Below are 24,372 nucleotides of genomic sequence, written 5' to 3' on the forward strand. Positions count from 1 at the left end.
TATTTTCATATCTCTGCTTTTCATTTGTAATAACATTCCATCACACGCAACCACTTTCCTGACTGTTCTTCTCCTCTGCTTCCTTTCCAACCACTAAAAACTGTTTCCTCTTTATTTTCAACCCTCTCCTCTCCTTTCCCATCTTCCACTTTTAAGCATTTGCACAATCTCTTCCTCAAATTCTGCTCCTAACATTTGCTTACAACAGCTCTTTGGGGGCCTCCTTTTTTGCACTTATTTGTAGCTTTGTTACTAAGATAAACAGCAAAGGGCTCAGGGCTGATCTTTGATTAACACCAATATTTGTCTCATCCTCTTCTAATACCTACAACTGTCTTCACTCTAGATCTTGTTTTATAACAAGAGTAACAACACAAGCTTTGTGAGGCTTTATGTTACCTGCTGCCTTCATAATGGCCACCTGCAAAATTTATTCACGAGATTCTACAATCGTTTGGTACAGTCTCTTCCTCTTTTCATGGTATTTTCCTGCAGTTGTCCTCTATATGTGTTGTTTCTACTGCTGACCTCAATAATTACGGCAGCAACCAAAACATAAGCAGGCAAAAGGAGTTACTTCTTCACCTTACAGACAATACCATCAACTCCTTGCTTTTCATCCAACTTGGATTAGACAATGCTATGATGACTGCCCATCTCTCAAGTCTTTACATTGAAGGGAAAACATGAGTATTCTACCCAGATATGCTTGCTTTATCACCTGTTCTTTTTACAATATTTTAGGAAGCTCTTCAAGATTTCATCTGCATACTTAGATGTGGCTTCAAAATAATGTGGAAGAGCTACCAAGACAAGTTGGAAATATTTTCAGACCAATGTGCTTTAAACAGCAAATTTTCTGTAAATGCTGGACAATTAAATGTTAAACCCATCTAAAGGTAATTATGCTTCTTGATATATAATCACTTACATTACAGTGAGAAATACTTTATATACTTGAAAATAAACAGCCCTAGCTTAACCCTTAAAGGACAGGCTAAAAATATACTGTATCAAGCACACCCCAAGACCAGGCAAACTTTAAGGTTGGCCAATTTAAGAAAAAACACATCAATGGAAACAGGAAGATATGCAAGTGCACAAGGTGTGGTGTAAGAAAAAAAATTTGAAAAATTTCTCCCTACCCTTCCACAGGAAGTTGAAAGTGACTATTTACAACCCTGTGTGGGGCCTCTTTTACAAGAAACTTGTAAAAATATGCTAATTTTACCAAGTTACACATGTTTTTTCCAATAATTTATATAATTTCATTTTGAAAAATTACAATTGCAGCTCACACAATATCATAAACAGATAAGAACTAAAAGCAGTAACAAATTCTCAGTATATTTGTTGTAAAATATTTACGAGATTTACTGAGATGGGGGAGATGCAGTAACTTTTTGTGAGGTATACATGTATTTTCTAATATTTTGCATTTTTCTTTGCAAAATTACAATTATATCTGACAAACTATCATAAAAGATAAGAACTAAAGCCAACAGCAATCCCTGGGTATATTTATGAGCAAATGAAATAAAAATACGTCGTGGGATAGAGAGGGGCAATACATTTCCCCCATCAAGTCTCAAGACATACTGATACCCCTCTGTCCTGTGTTGAGCTACTAGTTACAATAAGTCATTTACAGCCCACTGAAGTGCTATGAACATCTTTCCCGCTAAATTCATCCAAATCATATGGCACGTAATATTAATACTCATATGAGTTAGCCCATCCATCACTCAAAACCTGTTACAGATACTCATATGATGGTGCCCGTCCATTAAGGGTTAATAATGCTATCAGAAGACCTACTGTACAAACAAAACCTTCTTACAAAACAACGGGAAATACAAAATAACGACTATTATACACTGATTCTCAGTATGCTGCCAAGACAAGGGGCTGATCATATATAATCACACAGTAAAACTCCCAACAAATCAACAGTTTCCACAGCTTTTCATGATTTATGTACAGTTTTTCATGATTTATGTACAAGTACAGTTCTCTTAAGGAATCAAATATATAACCATACACAGACAGCATCTAATTTTGGCCATACCTCAACAAGACTGAAAAATGTTTTCTTCAACTCTTCCATCTCGTGTGAATCTTCCACCAGGTCTGCAAAGCTAAGAGGTGAAAGAGGAGGAGACTCCTCTCCCTCTGCAACAAACCCTTCATCACTGCCTGCTGTTGGCATCCTGTCACACAGTTCCTCATCCTCATCATCAGCAATCTGTATGCTTTCATCATAAGAAATCATGTACCAGTGATTCTCTGACCTTCGAGTCTTGAGTTCATAACTCATGTCCTTGTCGTCGTCATCATCATCATCATTCAAGTTGGATGGAGAGTCAATTTCTACTTGAGAACCAGCAGGGTCTTCCAGTTCTGGAGAAAATGTATCAGAAAAGAAAGTGCTTCTTCTCTTGGCCTTCTTCGATTTTTTAAGGGGTTTGGCTGAAGAGCCAGCTGCATCTTGGTCAAGTTTTTCTTGGCCTAAAACCATTGGCAAGTTTGTGCAAAATTGTAATCAAAGTAGTCACCACTATATTGAAAATTTCAGCTACAGTATTATGACTCTGGAGCACCAACTTTCACCAATGATGGCAAATCTGCGCAAAACAAAATGATCCAATTGTCAATACAAGGATACAGTGCTAAAAACCTCACAAGGAAGAACCAACATCACAATTAACCTTTTTCAACATATATCAAATCATATCTATTATCTGCATCACTCCCTTAATGTGACAACGATTCACAATTGAATAGAGATAAGATAATCATCACATTGAGGTCTTTCACTTGACAATGCTTTACAGACAAGGTACTGCTCTTTTTACATGCTTTTATTTAACTTGACTTGTGCATCTCTCTCTGTCTGTCTGCATGTCTGTTTGGGTCAAAACTTTTGACTCAATTTTCAACTTGTTCCCTTCGTCCAATAGACTTTAAATTTTGCATGGTTACTTAACCCCAGTGACAATGTGACCTTATATGATCAGTAGGTCAGCAGTGACCTCTAGTGACCCTACAGTGACCTCTCCCAATGTCTCAGGCTTTCTACGAAACTCTTCAGATTTTTCATACCTTCTTTGAATTGGTAAATAAGTTAACAACTCCAAAAGAGAGAGAGAGAGAGAGAGAGAGAGAGAGAGAGAGAGAGAGAGAGAGAGAGAGAGAGAGAGAGAGAGAGAGAGAGAGAGAGAGAGAGAGAGAGAGATATTTTTCCCAAGTGACTTTCCAGAGCTATAGCCAAGTCTATAGCTTTACAGATAATTCTATAGCTTTCATCTCATCACTTCACTACTCTACCATTCATAAATAAAAACCCATCCCTTTTGAGGTAAGAGGGATCCTATCCCTTGGAGTAAATCAACTTCTCACTAATACAGTCAGTGCACAACCATTACTACGAACAATGCCCAGGATATTAGTTACATTTTCACTCGTCTTGTTATAGCACGACTACTGAATAAAAACAGAAATGAATGCCGAGTCCCTCCTTATAATCTGACCGACGACAAGCAAATGATGAATGTACCTCATTCTATATTGTCAGTAGACATGCTGACGACAGAAAACAACAGAACGCAATGTACATCAAATGACACTTGAAAGTCAGGATAAATGATCACCTTACAGTCAGGACTCACAACCTAGAGATTGAAGTGGCACAGCAACATTACCAACCAGCATTCAGTGTTTTAATAATAAATTTCACTGTACCTAAACCTACTTGCCTTTTATTGAAATAACCTCATTACTTCGTAGCGAACAAACAGCAATTTGAAATGTGATAAAGACATGAAGTTCAAGAAGCTGGATACACCAGTGAGGAGAAATCAAAAGGAAGAGATACGTACAATGCATTGAGCAGAAAGCACTTTCAAGTGGGGATGGGGGATGTTGTACTGTACCTTAAGTGCTGTCTACAGTAAGTCATAAAAGCACCACATAAGCAGTAACCCTGTGCATATGCAAGTAGTAAATAAACAAGGTTAAATTAAAAAACCAATGAAAGTACCCAGAAATCCACTGCAGAAGAGAAATAAATGATCAAGTCAGCACAAAGAGCATGTTTTTCCTTTAGGATGGTGACTTTTCTAGCCATATAAAAGGATTACTGGTAATATCTGATCACCACAATGGATTACCAACAAGACTTCAACCAAAGTCTTCACACATTATGGATATATGAATAAATATCTTTCCACAAGTATTAGACTATCATAATACCATAAAACTAATTACTCCTGCCATGGGATATCTACGAGATTCTGATGTCGGTAACAACAAAATCTGACAAATAGGTGTGTGTACGGTATATGCAAAATCAAATTCAAGTATACAATATAACTGAAGATGATCACTGAATTAACTTCAAAGATTTTGTCTGGACATATGGAAAAAGAAAGCAAAAATGGAAAGATATTTTTCTATTTAAGAACAAATTATAATGCAGCCCACTTTGCCAACCAACAATATGTAGTGCAACTTGACTGATAATTTACAGATCTGCACCACAACACCAGATACACAATGTAATATCCTCAATACCATTTACGGAAAGTTTCAAACAAATCCACTGAATAGGGTTCGAGAAATGGTTCAGAAAACATTCAGCTTTTGGTTCACTATTTGCTAACATTTCAGAGTCTGGCTTGGTAAATCCAAGAACTAAAAGCCTCACTGCATAGAGGAGCAAGCATGGGAAAGACAAGGGGGGGTTTAGCTTGAATAAAGTTAAAAAAACAGGCTTACTATGTAGCACTAATGATTCCACCCATTACCTAGCTCCTCATAAATCACCCTCTTTTCTATTCAGTTTTCTAATATTCACTGTCTAGACACCAACCATCCTTTTGAAGTATGCAATTTGACCTTAAACTTCCCCTCCCCCTTCAAAAATTATCATCTCCATGAAATCCACATGTCCAGTAATGATCCTTTCAAATATTTCCAGTAATGATCATTTCAAATATCTCATTATGACCTCTAAATTACATTTTCACTTAAAAGTAAGGGTCTGTGCTTATTTTAACATCACATCTACCATCAGAATTGGGATCTTGCCAACTGGCTAAATATTCTCTTTCCAATTTATATCATTCTGTTTTGCTGTTTGACAACCTCCTCCAACTTTTTCAGGGGAGTACTCCTTTACTGGTGATCTTTTGACCTCTCCTCATATATATTTATGCCTTCTTTTGTTATATTTTTCTAACCAAACCTTTGGTTCCACCGGAAACATCAGTCTTTTACTCTTTCCTTTTGCTATCATTCCTGATTTTTTCTGCTAAGAACTTCTGTACTACTTTGTTTACTAAGAAGTTTGTAATTTTAAGAGGAAGTTTAATGTAGTAAGCTCCTCCTCAACTACACGAAAACATTTCTGGACCCTTGCCATAAAATTTCTCAAACTTCAAAGTTTATCGTTCCACCTCTCACACATCCTACTGAACCTGCAGCTTGCTGTCCTAGTGAAAAGGCAACACTCTTCAGCTCTTTACCTACCATACCTTCAAAGCTATGGTCCTCCCAATATACTTAACTTCCATGTCAGTTGTGTTCTTGCATCTTTCAAAGCTGGCAAGGCTTCTGGCCCAAAATGCACTTCAGCACAATTTCTCAAGGATTTGTGGGCAAAATGAATCTGCTATGGCATATTTTTCTATAAATGTCAAAACCTGCATTTATCTTCCCATTGGCAACATACAATGGTTTAGCCAATCCCTAAATAGGAAGGCCACTCAAATATTTCTCAGCACTTTCCAACTGTCCTGCCTATAACTTTTTTCCAAGTATTAGAACGTTAACTAAATTCAGTTCTTTGAACATTTTTAATCCAAATTTCTTCTTTGGCATTACTGATGTTTTCCATAAAGATCTACTAGTGGCCTAATCTTCTCACAGTTGTTTGGTCTTTTCTGCAAGGTTTTGGTTATTTTTCTTGCTCTTTACATTTCAAAGGTATCCAAGTCTGGTATAACTGTTAGCAAAACTTTCTACTTACAGCTTTACTCTTTCTTAGTATAGCTGCTTTTTATGTGTAATAACCTCACGCCTGTTGTTGTGGAAGCAACATGTACTCCTTCACTGCCTCTGGCAGTGATCCTTAGTTCTGTTCTCTAGCATATTCTTAATCTTAATTTGTGATATTCTCCTGTGTCTCTCTCTGTCTTGTCCATGTTTTTCCTCATGCAGTAATAAAACCCACCCCAAATTTACTTTCATTCATTTATATCAGGCCTTCTGCAGCACACTGCAGATAGTAATGGTGCTCTCCAATGTTCCCTCAGTCCAAAGTTGCACTGCTTTCCACCTTGCGTGATCTATCCATCCCACTATTCTCTTCTCACTCAGCCATCTAACTTCAATTTTCAGTTCTTACAAGTAAATCTTTCATGGTGTCCCTATAAAAGTGACTTGGTGTTTTTCATTTACTGCTTTTTAACAATTTAAGATTCACTTACTAACATGGATCTTGTGAGCTATCAAAACTGGCATCATGAGTGCGCGCACGCATGCACACATGCACACACACACACACACACTCACTCTCTCTCTCTAAGTTTGTGAGTCATGTTACAGTTGTGTTAAGGCCTTCATTACATAACGGTATTAAGCTGTTTATCTGAATGACCTTTGCTACGTATAATAAAAAAATCAGTTAATACTTAGAAGATAAGAAAACTTGCATGGCCCCGAATGAACAAGGATGCATATCGCAACTACCAAAGATTGAAAAGGGCAGCACTTATGTGACACCATACCATAATACAACATCTCATCCATTAACACAGCATCAACTCATATACATAGTGAATTCATCAAAACAGCCAAAATTAAATTTCAATTGTGAACCAAGAGAAAATTCCTATTACTCTGTTCTTTTAGTAATCATAAAATACAGAAAATTTCCAATGAAAATAAAACCATCACAGTCTAAATCTTCAATGAACACTCCACAATGAAAAACTTAATTTTTAAAACAGCATTTTTCAATGAACCCATTAATCATAATCGGCTTTCTATATAAAGCAAACCCAGCTACACTAACTGGAAGAGCTGAAAGAAAAAGGTTCCGCTGTGAATACTCAGTCCATAGTCCACCATCCACCCTCAACATCTACAATCTTATGTGCCAAATCCCATCTGGAAAAATGAGGGGAGAGGAGGGTAGTGAAGATTATGATTAATAGGTCTGTGTAATAAGTTTATCATGCAAAGCCCTTGAATTGTAAATTAAGAGGAATAAAAGGCAGAAGAGCCACTGCAGAAAATAAAAAAACCCAAATGCAAGAGATCCACATGTAACCTGCCTTGAAGAAAAAGAATAAAAGAATCCTTACATAAGAGCAATGCAGAATATGACCTGAAAAACTGTAGGTCATACCATGCTGTGAAAGGAGAACACCAAGGTATAATAAAGGTAACATTTTTTTCCACCTCTAGTGTGTAAGTTCAGTAGCAAAAATTAATGTGCAAAGACCATTAAGCTAAATTACACAGACACTTGAGAGGAAACACATTACTGAGAGTTGAAGTAATAAAAACCTCCAATACAGTAATGGCCAAAAATAAACCAACTTACAATACCAAGAGAAATACCACTCACTATGAAACAACACCTACTCTCAAGATGACACTGACCAAATTCAATTTTCAATTATGAAGACTTTACTATGCCAAAAGAAATACCACCTACTATGAAACAACAGCTACTCTCAGGATGACACTGACCAAAATCAATTATAAAGACCTTACAATGCCAAAAGAAATACCACCCACTATGAAACAACAGCTACTCTCAAGATGACACTGACCAAATTCAATTTTCAATTATGAAAACCTTACTATGCCAAAAGAAATACCACCCACTATGAAACAACTACACTCAGGATGACACTCGCCAAAATCAACTATAAAGACCTTACAATGCCAAAAGAAATACCACCCACTATGAAACAACACCTACTCTCAAGATGACACTGACCAAAATCAACTATAAAGACCTTACAATGCCAAAAGAAATACCACCCACTATGAAACAACACCTACTCTCAAGATGACACTGACCAAAATCAACTATAAAGACCTTACAATGCCAAAAGAAATACCACCCACTATGAAACAACACCTACTCTCAAGATGACACTGACCAAAATCAACTATAAAGACCTTACAATGCCAAAAGAAATACCACCCACTATGAAACAACACCTACTCTCAGGATGACATTGACCAAAATCAACTATAAAGACCTTACAATGCCAAAAGAAATACCACCCACTATGAAACAACACCTACTCTCAAGATGACACTGACCAAAATCAACTATAAAGACCTTACAATGCCAAAAGAAATACCACCCACTATGAAACAACACCTACTCTCAAGATGACATTGACCAAAGTCAACTATAAAGACCTTACAATGCAAAAAGAAATACCACCCACTATGAAACAACACCTACTCTCAAGATGACACTGACCAAAACCAACTATAAAGACCTTACAATGCCAAAAGAAATACCACCCACTATGAAACAACACCTACTCTCAAGATGACACTGACCAAAACCAACTATAAAGACCTTACAATGCCAAAAGAAATACCACCCACTATGAAACAACACCTACTCTCAAGATGACACTGACCAAAACCAACTATAAAGACCTTACAATGCAAAAAGAAATACCACCCACTATGAAACAACACCTACTCTCAAGATGACACTGACCAAAATCAACTATAAAGACCTTACAATGCCAAAAGAAATACCACCCACTATGAAACAACACCTACTCTCAAGATGACACTGACCAAAATCAACTATAAAGACCTTACAATGCCAAAAAAATACCACCCACTATGAACAACACCTACTCTCAAGATGACACTGACCAAAACCAACTATAAAGACCTTACAATGCCAAAAGAAATACCACCCACTATGAAACAACGCCTACTCTCAGGATGACACTGACCAAAATCAACTATAAAGACTTTACAATGCCAAAAGAAATACCACCCACTATGAAACAACACCTACTCTCAGGATGACACTGACCAAAATCAATTATAAAGACCTAACAATACCAAAAGACATACCACCCATTATGAAATGGCAGATATTCACAGGATAACACTTACCACAGCAGAATTGCAAGAGGAAAACCCAATAAAAAACTGAGAAAAACTTGAATAATTGTGGTGTACTATGAACACCCAATGCAATTGGAGCTACACAAAAGAATGAGGGAGGTTCCAGACAGAGGGCAGATTGTGGGATGGATTAATGCATTGGAACAATGCTTCTTCCAACTCTTACACTGTGGGATTGATTTATGCATCGGATGGAACAATGCTTCTTCCAACTCTTACAAGTTAGGGCTGTTCAAAAATTACATAACACTTTTTTTGGTCATTTTTAACCCCCCCTCCCTGCCTTGTCACACCTCGTAAGACATGTCCAGACCCGCTAAAAATTATGTAACATCAGCCAGTAACCACCCCAAATAAGCACGTTTCCCTTTCTTTAATGCAATAATATATTCATGTCTAGCCTAATACCTGGAAATTATTACCATTAGGTTTTTCTTAATAATTTTATGTTATAATATTAAAGAATCAGATAAATTTGAAATGAAAGTGTTCTCTTATGCCATGTTTAAAAGAGGATTAATTTAATTTGTGATATTTTTCTAAGTCATATTTATTCATAAAGTACAGAATGTTGGAGGTCAGAAAAGGGCTAAGTTTGTGGTATTATTCAGAAAGGGGCTAAGTTTGTGGTATTATTCTGTCATGTAATACATATACAGTAGTACAAAATGTTGACATACAAACAAGAGTTGAGTTTGTGATATTTTTTAAACATAAATCTGAAAATGTTATGTTACTTATGGCTGCACCCCCTTCCCCCCACCCTGTCACACCCATAACACTTCAGCATACCATCCTCCCCCTCCAAAAGCGTTATGTAATTTTTGAACGGCCCCTTAGTGCAATTAGATCAATTTTAAACAATCAGGTTAATTTTGATTAACGTGTTTCATACAATAAATCTTGCTCTAATAGCACACATATATGCATTCTGTTGTCAAAATTTACTGAATTTATGGTGAGAGCTTCCATGAATTCATTCTCCAAGATTGGGATGTTTGCAAATTCCTAAATAAATCATCTTCACTGTCCACAAAAAGTTTACTTTCTGGATAGGGTCACAAAATTAAAGCTTTCATCCACTTAAATATTTCAGCAAGCCCTGTGCACCCATTCTTGAGATTCCCATCCAAATACCCCAAAGTAGACATGGGTGAAATACTCTTCCCAACTTGGGAAGCACCAAGCTGGCAGAGATAATAAATGTTCAAATGAAGAGGCCGTGTTTTAAACTCTTTAAAACATATAAATTTTAAGTATTTTTAAACAACATATACAGTATGCACATTTTACAAGGAGGAACCAAAGGTTTTACAAATAAGAGTAATCTTTTAACCCCACATAAGATGAAAAGCATTTAACTCCAATGAGAACCAAATTTTTCAACTTCAAAAAGGATTAAAAAAGTAGCCCAGGAAAAGACATGAGACTAAGGAAATGCACTACCACCACATATTGGCCTTTTTGGCATATATACTAAAGTTGCACCACTAGAAACAAGATTCTTAAACTGTCAAGCATCACCAACAGCATATCTCCGTCGCCCACATCTCATATCACATTGACTTCAATGGAGTAACATTTTCTCTCTTACAAGGCCTTACTCTTATACAAATTGTAGGAACACCACTTGGCAACACTATGAGCTAACTTAGGGGTTAATGGCAACCTTCCTTGTAATGAAAAGTCTGACGGAGAACATCTACCTTTTGTCTCCCACTACGGCTATGCTTCAGGCATTCATTGTTGAACAAATTATTTCTTTCTGTTTTCATCTCATTTATCCCCCATAATAAGCCTTCCAAAGTGAAAGAAAAACCTTTTTCCTGAAGAGATATTATCACTACAACCGACAGCCGGTATTCGCGGGGGATGTATACCACAACCCCCCTTGAATAGCTAAAATCAGCGAATGCTTAGAACTGCCTATATTGATAGTTCAAACACAAACAAAACCCTCTAAAAATGCTTATACCTGAGTATTTTAATAGTTTTATCACAGTGCATTTAGTCATGAAAATGATATGAAAACACAGTAATTAGTGAATATTTCTCAGTGAAAATTACTGTACCGCGAATAGGGAAATTTTCTGTGAATACTGTGTATATATGTTCCATAGAGAAATCCGCGAGTCAGTGAATCCGCGAATCCAGAACCGCAGATAGGTTGGGGTCGACGGTACTTGATGGAGAGACTGAAGATGACTACAAGATTCATAGCAGCAACTCAGAAGCCTCTAACATGACAGTGAAGATTTATCAGATTCTGAAGAAAACCATAATTTAGATTTGAGCATTGCATTGCCAGTGACTGGGCAGTAACTGATAGAGAGAGGAGTCCCTTTACTTTTCGTTCATCCAAAGGTGTGAAATTTATTGTTCAGGATAAGGAAAGCCCTGTGGAGTTTTCTGATAAGTCATGGAGCACATTATAACAGAACGAATAGATTTGCCAACCAATTTCTAGATGGATATACAGAAAGTTTGCCTAGAATATCACATGCAATAAAATGGTATGCTACAAATGTAAGTGAAATGAAACCATATCACGTGCACTAAAATGGTATGCTACAAATGTAAATGAAATGAAACCATTCATTGTTCTACTGGCTCTACATTTCAGGGAACGGCATACAACAGAATATTTTTTTCCCTTGTATGTTTTATGCATGCAACCTTTAGGATATAAAAATGCAAAATTCTTTCATCTTTTCTTATCCTACATCATTTAATATCCTAATATATTTATAAAGAAAATACAGTATCAATGTAAAAAAGAAAAAAAAATATAGTATAAATGTAAAAAACAAAAAATACAGTATAAATGTAAAAAGAAAAAAAAAAAAATACAGTATCAATGTAAAAAAAAGACCACAAAAAAAGCAAAAAACTACCACAGACCAAATGAATGCTCTGTGAGCATGGAAATGCGATGATACAGGAGTGGTGACATCTCCCACAAGTGATGCTTAACAGGGTAAAATTTTTCATCTTAAATGGCACAGTACATGCAAAATAAAAGCAAGCACGAAATAACTACTGCATGCTGTTGTCACTCTTACCTTGTCATATTGCTTGTGCTTTGATGCAGGACTGAAACTCGACTTTCTAAGTTCTATTTCAGCTTCTTTAGCTGTCCTAGGAGGCAGTGGTGGTGGGATGTCAAAAGTGTCGGCACCAACTGCGCCAGGACTGACCAAGCCATCGTAGATATCGTAAACAGGATCTGATCTTGTACTACTTGCACCAGGATGCATGTATTCGAATGGGTCCACTTGTTCATAATAACTCATCTCATCATCATTCCTTTTCTTTGAAGATTTGAACTGGAGTAATTCACGAGCATCTTTACTAATTGGAACACCAGTGGTATCACCTCTCTCACTCCCCTCCCCACCATCCCCACCCCCAGGTCTCAATGACTTTCTCCTCTTGACTTCCTCCTCCTCTTTGGCTTTCAACACGATAGGGTCAAAAACGTCTAAGACACTACATTTTGTTGCTTTATCATCGACCACGTCCCGCGACATGCTCACATCCAGATCGATGAGATCATCACTGGCTGGAGACTTTCCTTTCTTACTACTATAGGCACTTACAATAGACATTTCGGAGGCACCCGCTCCACTTCCACCCCCTCCTGAACTGACAAGAGAGAGTGAAGGACTGCTTGCATTTTGCGACAGAGACAAATGACTGACTTGGGAGTTGAGGTGAGGCAACTCAAACACAGGACATCTCTGAGGAAGTGGAGGTGCAGACAAGGATCCAGTCAAAGACGGAGAAACTGTGGAAACAACCTGGCTCTGACTGGATGCAGGAAAGTTCATTAGGGGCATTGCTTGATTAAAAGATGGCCTGTAAGAAACTATGGGAGAGGGGGAACTAAGGCTAGAATAACTGACTCCATTCTGACTTGTTACTGGCCACTGAACTCCAGTGAATACCGGAGACAATGCACCTTGATATGTAGATAAAGAAGAAGTTGGTCCCACTGCTGATTGCATGGAATTGTAGGATTGTCGCGATGCAGGAACCAGTGCACTTTGACTGGCATTGACATTGTGCAGAAATTCCAAGATATCATTCTTTGGTTTCTCTGGACTATTAAATGATATCAAGTCATGCTGACTACTACTACTGGTGTCTCTACTACCATTCCTCTCCGCACCAAGATTACTAAAGCCTGAATCTGATCCTTTCCTTGACAAGAGAGTTGGTTCTTGTAAATTATTTGAATCAGTCTTAGTAATGTTTAAATTACGAGGTTTGGGTGAAGGCTGCGATGCTGCAGTCGTAATTGGACGAGGCCTTGGTTTTGTTTCTATCGGTCGTGATGAACCCCTCTCAATTAGGCTCTGTGTTCTAAAACCATCTGAAAATAATCACAATGGAGTTAACCATAAATACCATAACTGGTACTCGAAAAGCTATTTATATGTAATTTATAAGTCCGATGCTATGAAGAAATTATCTTGTAATGGTAAAGGAACAAAAAGTGTTGTTCTTTAGCCACTGAATTGAGAATTACATGGTACTTCGAGCAAAGGAATACAATTAACTCATAATATGTCCTGCTGAGCCAAAAGTGTGTTGTCAGGACACCCTTCATACCAAATGAATGACTTGATCCTTGTGTGCAAACATTATGAATGTTTTACATACTGTGGAAATCATCCATCTTCACAGCTACGATATTTTCCTCTTTGATAATTTTCACTATATGAAATTTTGTACTTTCATGCAATCATACAAAGTACAGTACTGTATAACTTTTGATTTCTTTTTAAACTGTATTTACTGACATTTCAAACAGTTCCAAAAGGTACCTAAGAACTAAAATGTTAATCTATCAAAATTAAAAGAAAATATCAGACCTAAAAATTTTCTATACACAATTAACTGATCCAAATTAAGATCAAGCAAAAATAACCAGAGCAAAAGCTCAGTGACACACACACCTCTAATCCCACCTGACTAATAAGTTTTAGGGTAGTCCTAATTTCGGTCTCTGCTATGCACATTTACTTCAACTTCATGAACATTTCCATAAGTCATTACTCACAGCTCATCTGTGTTATGTAAGAACTTGCATGTTATGAAAGTATGCAATACAAACATTAGCTAGATTACAGTCACCTTGACTTGTGCTTTCTTTCACAGGTTGAGTTCGATGAGACTGACTGCGAACCAACTTTTCACGCTTGATTCTCTCATACTCTTTGTTCTCTTCTTCCAAGGCTTTTGCGATGTCCTGTTGCGTGTAGCGGCCACCAGCAGCTGACCGCATCTTAGGTGGCAACGGAGGTGGTTCATCATCCATTGCAGCATAGGGATATTGAGTTTCTTAGTTAAATCATCTGAAAGACGGTAGCTGAAATAGTGAGTCTTCATACGTATACGCTACCCTCTCCCAGCGACCATTCCATTTGTCAAAAGTTAACAGGCAGAAAATGAAAAATAAGAAAAAATAATAACAGGCAGTGGTGAAACTAGCATTCAGACCAAAGAAAATGCATTCCAAGAACTACAACATAATGAGATCTCATCTACCTTAACCTGCAGTTTCACTAGTCATCATAAAACCAAAATACTTATACCATCCTGATTACTGTATATCACTAGAAATTAAGCATAGCTGACCTGTTAATCATGCACAACCAAATGAACATATACAGTGAACCCCCCATATTCGCGGGGGATGCAACCCACACCCCCCCGCGAATAGGTCAAATCCGCGAATGCTTAAAACCCATCTAAAAACACTTAGAACTGCCCATTTTGATAGCTTAAACCAAGAAAAACCCTGTAAAAATGCTTATACCTGAGTATTTTAATAGTTTTATCATAAAAAGTGCATTTATTCACGAAAAATATATGAAAATACAGTAATTAGTGAATATTTATCAGTGAAAAAAACCGCGAATGGGCGAATTTTCCGCGAATGATGGCTAGATATGTTCCACAGAGAAACCCGCGAATGCGTGAGTCCGCAGACCATGAGAACGCAAATACAGGGGGTTTACTGTATCATTGCAAATTAAAATTTCCCTCAGCTTTGCAGTTTCTTGACACACAACAAAATTAAACTTCTTAACAGAACAAATTACAGTACTGTACTATACTGTAATAATCAATATGCTAAATATCAAATGCTTTTCATCTTAAGAATATTATAACCTTTGCTTACCAAAAATTGTTAAAATGATGAAAACAGAATTCCTCAATATATTTTAGTCTAGCAGACAAACAGGATATAATATAATTAGCAAAACGACAGATCTGTGGTTGCTGGTTAGTATGCCACTGTTTCAGTGCTTCAACACTGCTTTTGAAGTTACCTGAACTCATTATGCTACTGCAGCTAGGGAAAAAAATTTCCCCTATGAATACCACAACACTGAATACCAAGCGTAAACTATACAGAATTAGCTAAGTGCAACAAAGAATTCAAACAGAAAAAGTGAGGACACCAATATAGTGTATGAACTGACAGAGCAAGCGTAATCTCTGCTTCACTACAAAAGCATAAAGCTACAATTGCCTGGCCCTACTCTACACTAAAGTGCTAATGCATTTCATTTTCACTAATGTAAGAAAATTTCAAACTTACTGAAAATACAAGATGTGAGGAAGTGTCCAGTATAATTTGTAATACTACAACTATTAGATTAGACCCTGGCATGGAAAAACCGGAATGCAAACAACAAAAAATATGTTAACGACCCAATACCGGATGGATTAAATCATCATCACACTAAGAATACTAAAAGGAAGCTAGGACTCTCAATATTTACCTTCAACACATGCTTTAAATCTATTATTAACTCATTACAGTATTTACAATATTTAAAACAAAACAGAGATAAGTACCTGCAACAAAACATGGGCCCAATTCTGAATACTGTAGGCATTTCCCTAAACATGCATGACTACAACTAGACAAAATCTTGGTTCATCACGAAATGCAGCATAATTTGTGTACAAAAACTTTCTCCATGCAGATCAATAATCCCCAGCCTGCGTATTCTGGCAGTCTTTAACCTTCAGAATTCTGTCTCCGTTATTCTAAATTCCTTTTAAGTTAAATCATTTCACTGTTACTATCTCCCTCCCATTTCTCATCTACTATTTTTCATGCATACATCCTGTACAGTATGTTACCAGTTTTCACAGTATTTTGTATTTTTCCTAAGTATATTCCTACATAAAAGGCTCTGGTTTGAGCCTATTATGTAGGAGTATTGAAGTATTCCTCAGAGCGAGATGGAATCACTCATTAAAACTTGGTAATGAGGTAGTTAACAGGAGGTTAAAGGGGAAGAGTGGGGGAATACCCTCACTCATCTACCACCACCAAGCTCTTTTTACTTTGGCATCAGACAGAGGAAGAGTTGTGGAGGGTGATGTGAAGGCTCTGGTTTGTATACCTAAGAAAAACACAAATTACTTTAAAATTTGTTTCAATGGATGTACAAACCATCACCTTTCATGTAGGAAACTTACTCCTTACGTGGAAGGTCATTTTGCTTTCATCTGACTAGAAGCTATAACCATCCCAAAATGTTATGCTCTCAGTCACATTGTGAGCAGGGGAGCACTGTTGCCTTTAACCTTCTATTTGGTCTGTTATAAGGATGAAAATCAACAGGAACCTAAGCCTAAGTCTGGATTCATGCTCACATTCAGGAAAACCTCAGAGAACCAAGGGTGACCTATGTAAGGGTTACATAAATCAGAGGACAGCTATACATTGCCGTAACTGACTGGTTCAGTATATACCAGCAGCTCTACAACCAGGCCCCCTTGTTAAATTGGAGAGTGGAGGATGTCACATCTTAGCTGCCAAAGCTCTAGGACCAGATGCTCGAATGAGCAGCCACTTGCATGCACACACAGTCCAGCATTTACTCGGGCCAAGTTGCTAGCACACAGGGGAAAAAAAGGGAGACTGGAAAGAAGTCGGTCACCCTCCCATTCAATCACAGAGCTTTGCCCTCCAAGTACCTCATCCAGAAAGAGCTGGGTGACTACACAAACAGTTGAACAATCACCGTAGATCCCAGAAAGGAGGAGTTTGGGAACCTGTGGGTGATGTCCTTCAGGTAAAAGAAGTAAAATATCGATGTCACTAAAAAGTTACTACAAAATGCCAGGGAAAGTTCCATTCCCCCTTACTTTGCGAGTGTTCATCCAAACTGTAAGTTTGTCTCCTAGTGGAAGTATCGTAAGCTCGTCTTACATCCTCACAAAGCCGCAAAGAAAAGGGTGCTCCTTGACACCAACTTCCAGTGTTTGCTGGTGTTTCCCAGTACTAGCCTATGAGATCAGGTCCTATTTAAGTAGCATCTACAGCTCACAAAAAGCACAGAAGACTCTCATCAAGACTCCAACTTGAGAAATGAAACAAAAGCACAATTAACTCTTGCCAGAACTTCTGGCTAGTCTCTCGTAGTCACCCAGAGCAGCTGAACTGGTTTAGGCAAGTGTCTTGTTGCTTCTTGTGCTTCTCCTTGCCCCTAGCTTGTGTCTTATTCTTCAATGCATGTGCAGTAGCTGTGGTCGACAGTGGGAGACATCTCCCAGGGACGGATGACCACTAGGAACATGAGGATCAATAGCTCTTCATGGGTTCAACAACAACATATAGTAAGCAGTCGACATATGGGTAGACACATCGATCACTCACCTTCCCAAGCACAATTCCTCTCGGCTGAGAGAACAGCGTACTGTACACATGGATGGAGCAGTGGCAGGGAGGACAAAGTTGTAGGCTATCACTACTCACCTTCCTCCTCTGATGCAACCTTTCAAACAGCTGCAGATCCTACCCCTACAAAGGTACATTAAAAGTGGGGATCCACCTACACAGAGGGCATGAATTGCCACATACACTCCTCACGCCCTTTACATCTTTGTTATGTATACTATTTTCCACGATAAAATAAACAAAACACTCAAAACAAAAGTTCCAACTTTGCAGTCAGCAGTTACACAGCAAGTTGTTTTAACTCAACAACAACTGCAGAAAAAGTGGTTGGTGACAGCAGGTGGGTGATGGTATTCTCCACTTCACTCACTCCACTTAACCACCAGCTAGCCAATTTATTACAAAGTTAGAACAAATGATTCCAGCGTGGGCTGAGGAACACTCCAACAAAAAAAGGCAATGGTCTTTACTTCCCCATGAACCAACATCACTACTTATTTGCTCCTATAATTTTTGTGAAAAGGATACTAAAATGACCATTACTCAACCACTTCCCATACTAAATTCATTCTAATACAAATGCCCAAACCATGGAAAAAAAAAAAAATCACAGTTCTGAATAGTCATAAAATCTACAAAGCTGTGAAGTAGGCTAAAAAAAAAAAAAGTCAAACAAAGTTATGATGGGGGGAGGAATAACAAACAAAAGGGCATTCTCAACTTTTTCAACTATATACAAGTTTTGCAGGTGCACTAGAGTTAACCAAAGACACTGAATAGATAAACAGGAAAATTTATAACACCTTACATTAACCAGTAATTAAACCATTTATTTTTATCTTTCCTTCTGAGTCCATGTAACAACGTACAGCAATCATCAGCACTAACACTCTGACCATTTGATTGTTTTGGCGAGAACTTTCGATACATTCTATACATTTTCTTTTCCAAAAATAACTATCTACATTGTATATACTTATTTATCTGTGAAACACTTCTATAGTTTTGGGTATCCTAAATATTTCATGGCAGCCTGAAACCGACACTTTTGCCTGCCCTACTGAGATGCACATGGGGACAATTACTCTGGCACCCTTTCAGACATACTTAACCAACATCCTTCACTCAACCCTTTCTGGGGCATTCCCATTTTAAACACTGAGCCACTCAACTGATCTGCTAAAAAATGCCTGGAAATATATATAATATTCTTCTTTAATTGGTAAAGCATTTCCCTTCTATGACATACCTATACACTCATTAGCTGAGACCCAACACACAATTATACATCCTTCTAGGCTATTTCATTTGTCTGACAGGCAAAAGGTTTGAGGGGGAAGAGAGGCATGCTTTCAAGAAGGAAGAAAACATGCAATTTTATCTTTTTGTTGCTCATGTTACCAATTGAAGTAATTTTTTGCACTACAAACTAATACATATAAATAGCTTAAGTGGTGACAAAATATGAACCGCAATACTAGTTTGGTAATTCTACACAAAAGCTGCTCTGGGAGCCTTGTTTAGTACCAGACCCTAGGGTATGAATGAAGAAATATAAACTATTGGTGTAAATTTCTCAAATTATCTTGGTGAATTCCTCCAGCATAATTTCACATGTACTAAATTATATACACCCTTTTCTATAGTTAGGTAAAAATATTTTAAGCAACTAATAATCTATAACTTCTGTAGGATTATACTAGTTTTCAATAGATGAAAACTGACCAAGTTACTGGAATGTAAAACCAATGAATGTAGCCTAACTGACAGACAAACGAATTTCAGCAACACGGATACCACTCACCGTTCACACATTAGGCTAGCTGACGCACACAGGTTTAAAATGGCTTGGCTAGTCACTAATCCACAATAAGGCTAAAGTCAACTAGAGTAGCCGGTAAAATTTTATAAGTTGCCAAATAGACTCCAGCCAGTCATTTATGCATGAAAACCATTTAGGGTTTTTCATGCAAAAGTGGCTAGGAAATGATAGGGCACTACGAGAACCTAAAAATAACAGCCTAACGTAACCCAGGGGCTTTTACTGGTTAAAATTTTCCCGTATTAGGCTAGTTATGGAGGGAGGGGCAGTATTGTCTTATCTTATGGGGCTAAGTCGTAATTTGATTAATTTTTTATCATTTGCGCATAGTGTTTATGGGGTTCAAAATAACGAGACTGAAGAGCGCTTTTCAAAAATGTAGGTTACAATTTCATAACATGTTTTGGCAACTTATAAAATAATACCGCGTAGCCTACCAGTCAGAACGGGGGCTAAACTAGCCTAGTGCAACATTAACTTACAGTTGACCAGAATACCCTTACATAAGTATTCTAGAATTCAACCACCCATCTTTGAGGAAAATTTTAAACACACACTGTGTCATATTAAGCTTAGGTGTCCCGGGTCCATCCTAACCTATCTATAGAAGGAGGCTTAGGCAGACCTTACTAGAGCTCTAATAGTAAACTAGATACCATTTAAGTCACGAAAGACGAACGACCAGAGCCATACGGGGATACTGTAGGCCTGCAAGCACAATAAGGAAAACGGGAAACACTACGGCCAATCCTAGACTGCTGAGAGTGACCAGGCCTAGCTTAGGGTGCGGCGCGCCTTCGGACGAAGAAGCTACCTACCATTTCACTCAGCGTGAAAGTCAAGACATCCTCACTGAATTAAAGTCACGACGGACAAAACACACGTCTCACACACACACACACCTCTTTCAGTGAACTGTTGTTTGTTTTTCGGTAGATTCTAAAAGAGCTCTCGACGGCCGTGCTCTATTTCACGAGTTTCACTTTGTGGCTGGTTTATTTTGTTATTGTTAGTCAACTGTCAACATTACCACATTCAAGGAAGACGGAAAGGCGGTACTTTATCGCCACTTCCCGCTATATAATAACAAATTAAACTTTCAACCTGGTGTTTTCACTCTCCTTGATATCAGCGCCATCTATTGAGAGAGGGGCAAACTTCGGGAAAATAATAACACCAGGAATGATGTAAGATTGGCAACTGGCTGACAGTGTGCTGACGACCACGAATCCCGGATAACATAATCGTTTTCGTCATATTTTTTATGAAACTTTTGTAAGTTAGTACAGACATCAATCACTCACGATCTGCGAGTCTGCAAACTGTTCAGATGTACACCGACTTCGTAAAAACTACTGCAGTGCACATTCTCTCTCTCTCTCTCCTCTCTCTTCTGTATATATATATATATATATATATATATATATATATATATATATATATATATATATATATATATATATATATATATATATGCACGTATATGTGTATGTGTGCGTGTGATGAGCACAAATGAAAGAGAGAAAATAGTGATGTTATTATCTTTATGCTTTTGAAATGTATTTTTCTTGGTTTTCTCTCCTGTTTGTACGTCTGTTTATTTAGTTCATTATATTTTTAACTCATGCACTTACGTGCTCTTTTGTCAGTTATTTAATTTACCAATCGTATTCTCTGTCAGCAACATCAGCTCCTCTCAAGTGTAAACCAAGTGTAGACTTATTTCCGACGCAGGATTGTCGCCATTACGCCGATAAGTAGAAGGTTCATAATAGCATAAGGCTTCGCGTTCATACACAATTTTTAACACATACTAAATACAACTAAACGTTTATTTAGTTGCAATTCCTCAGCGTTCCATACAATTTTGCGCTCATTCTAGATGAAAATAATAACGATGATAATAAAATTTATAACGATATCGCCTTACAGCAATGGACCAGAATTCAGTCGCATATATGAGAGAGGCATTGGAGTGATTTATTGACTAAGCACTGGCCTGTAACCTAGTGGTTAGTCCACTGTGATGGATCGCAATCAGGGTGAATAAGGCTAGCAACCTCATCCCAAAAAGAACTGCTTAGAATCTGAGGGTCGACACCCTCTGGCGCTAAGAAGAAAATGTTTAACCACAAAAAAATTATTCTATTAAGAGATGTACAGCAAGATAATTTCAAATTATTATTATTATTATTATTATTATTATTATTATTATTATTATTATTATTATTATTATTATTATTATTATTATTATTGAGGAAAAAGCCACAAACTTATCTTTCCCTCGCCTAAAAGAAAAATAGGCCTAGAAACACAAACACGGACCAGTGGAAGGAGGATGAAGACTGACCTAAACCTAAGCAGGGTCCATAAACTCGCGTCATAAAGAACAGATCTTTATCATCATCACCATCATCATCATCACCATTGCCTCCGATGCAATGTGATCCAAAGGGCCTTTGCGAAATCCCGTCACACATCTTTCCTGCACTTTCACTTCCACAGGTCTCCACTCATCTCCAGCCTCCCGTCTCACAGTACTCATCGAAGTAGGTCTGAGTCTTCTAACTCTTCTGAAGCCCTCAGAAATCAGGTCAAATATCAATAATAAACTCTGTTATTATTATGATTATTATTACTATTATTATTGTTATTGTTGTTGTTGAAATCAATTTTAACTCTTTATGGAACCAAAACATCTTCACCTTCATCTTAGTGACGTTTCTACTCTTCTTCACATCTTCTCAAATTGTTCAACTGAGGAAGCTGCAACTCTACAGACAAGTAACTTACAACGCAATATCAACTCGAGAAACTGAAAGCAATTCCAAACAGACAAGAAACCTGCAAGTAACAACAAATCATTCAAAAATATTCACTACTGTCATTCAGCATACCTTATTAGCGTTTACATTCATAATTAGTATTTGTAATTACTCTTTCTGGTCTCGCTCCAAAAGTTTTCCAACTTCTCGAATTTCTGTAGCTCAGTATCTAAAGTTAAGTATACCTTGGTTTTCACCAGACCACTGAGCTGATTAACAGCTCTCCTAGGGCTGGCCCGAAGGATTAGACTTATTTTACGTGGCTAAGAACCAATTGGTTACTTAGCAACGGAACCTACAGCTTATTGTGGAATCCGAACCACATTATAGCGAGAAATGAATTTCTATCACCAGAAATAAATTCCTCTAACTCTTCATCGCCGGCCGGGGAATCGAACTCCGGCCCAGCGAGTGCTATCCACAGCTCTACCGACTCACCCAACCAAGAGCTTGCTCAGTATCTAGTATTTTTCGTTTCATACAGTTCATACGCTTGACAATATTTCCATAAATGTCATTTTTGAGCTCTGCATTTCTTCACAACATGACTATACCTCTGACAATAAGGCGGATCAGTGCCTGGGTATTTGCCAAAGTTAGGTATATCTTAGTTTAACCAGACCACTGAGCTGATTAATAGCTCTCCTAGGGCTGGCCACGAATGTCACACATACCCCATCGCAACCTAACTGTCACAGTTATCACGAACAAGCCTTCGAATATCATTAGTATCACGTTTTAGAATAAAGTAATCAGTCCCACTTGCAGCAAGTTTCTTGAATAACAATCTTCTTTCCTCTCATGCATCGTAAATGAGCCACATCATCTTCCTCACTGTAGACATCACAAGCCATTGACAAATCCTAGAATGCATGACAACAGCCATTTCTCAACGATTTTACTTGAAGTTTGTGTGAACTTTGTCATCAGTAAGTTCGTTTCCTCATCTTACCCGTCATTCAACACTTGGTAAAGATTTCTCGAATTCTAATCATGACTGACTGCGTCATCCCTAGTCCTTCTACAGGGATCCTGAAATATTAGAAGCTGAAAGAATTGTCACTTTTGTTTGAGCAAAGTAAATGGATAACTAGATGACGAGGTCTTACCAGCAGTTGTCCAGGCTTGGAAATGAAAGGTCTATGTGTGTCTCAACTCGAAACGTGAGATTTTTCACACAAGATCCTCTTAATTCGAACTGCATTTGGAATAAGTTCATTGGTAAAATGTTGACGACCTCTATGAATCTGGTTACTGTTCTTTATTTAAAAAAAGACTTAAATGTACTTGTAAACGATTAGTCCTATATCTATTATTAATACTGTAATAATTATTATTCACACTGTACATACAATCATACTGGAGTAATATAAAAGGACTGTAGTTACAATTACCTCCAAGTGTTGGGCTGCTTTAGGGACAAGAGCTCGATCCAGCACAAGGCTGATTTATTTATTTATTTATTTATTTTTAGAAAATTCCAAGAACCAAGAAAACACCTTGAGCTTGTAGGGAAATCCACATATAAAAAAATTATGCTAAAAAGTACCAAAAATGTACAGTTACAATAAAAGGCGGATGAAATTGAGAAAAAAGAGCGGGAAAAAACAAAGAAAGAGAACAAACGACGATACCAACGCACAAACAACAGTTGAGTTGCAAGTCGGGCAAATTCAAGGCGAGGGAAGGAGCTGGCGCTTCAAGGCAAACCCATTTATTTTCCTTCCTCGTCCTTCCTGTCCGTTACCCCCTTCCTGCTACCCCTTCGTCTCCTTCTCCCCCTCCTCCTCCTCGAATTCAGCACTTCACACAACAGTTTCGTCATATTTAGA

At 37.6% G+C, this 24,372-nt stretch overlaps 1 protein-coding gene across 7 annotated transcripts in view; it reads right to left on the minus strand.

The window, feature by feature from the left end:
* The window catches only part of Pi3K68D (phosphatidylinositol-4-phosphate 3-kinase catalytic subunit Pi3K68D), a 91,309-nt gene that overhangs the window by 65,429 nt on the left and 1,508 nt on the right, over window positions 1-24,372 (minus strand). The window contains exons 1-3 of one of the 7 annotated variants that reach the window (XM_067131953.1): window positions 20,618-21,039; window positions 14,323-14,543; window positions 12,246-13,558 (exon numbers count right to left, since the gene is read on the minus strand). In XM_067131953.1, the coding sequence (XP_066988054.1) occupies window positions 12,246-13,558; window positions 14,323-14,506 (1,497 nt within the window). In that variant the 5' untranslated portion in view covers window positions 14,507-14,543; window positions 20,618-21,039. The other 6 variants (XM_067131958.1, XM_067131954.1, XM_067131956.1 and 3 more) reach the window with 6 other exon arrangements.

Source organism: Macrobrachium rosenbergii, chromosome 30 (assembly GCF_040412425.1).
Source record: "Macrobrachium rosenbergii isolate ZJJX-2024 chromosome 30, ASM4041242v1, whole genome shotgun sequence".
In the NCBI taxonomy this organism is placed as follows: Eukaryota; Metazoa; Arthropoda; class Malacostraca; order Decapoda; family Palaemonidae; genus Macrobrachium; species Macrobrachium rosenbergii.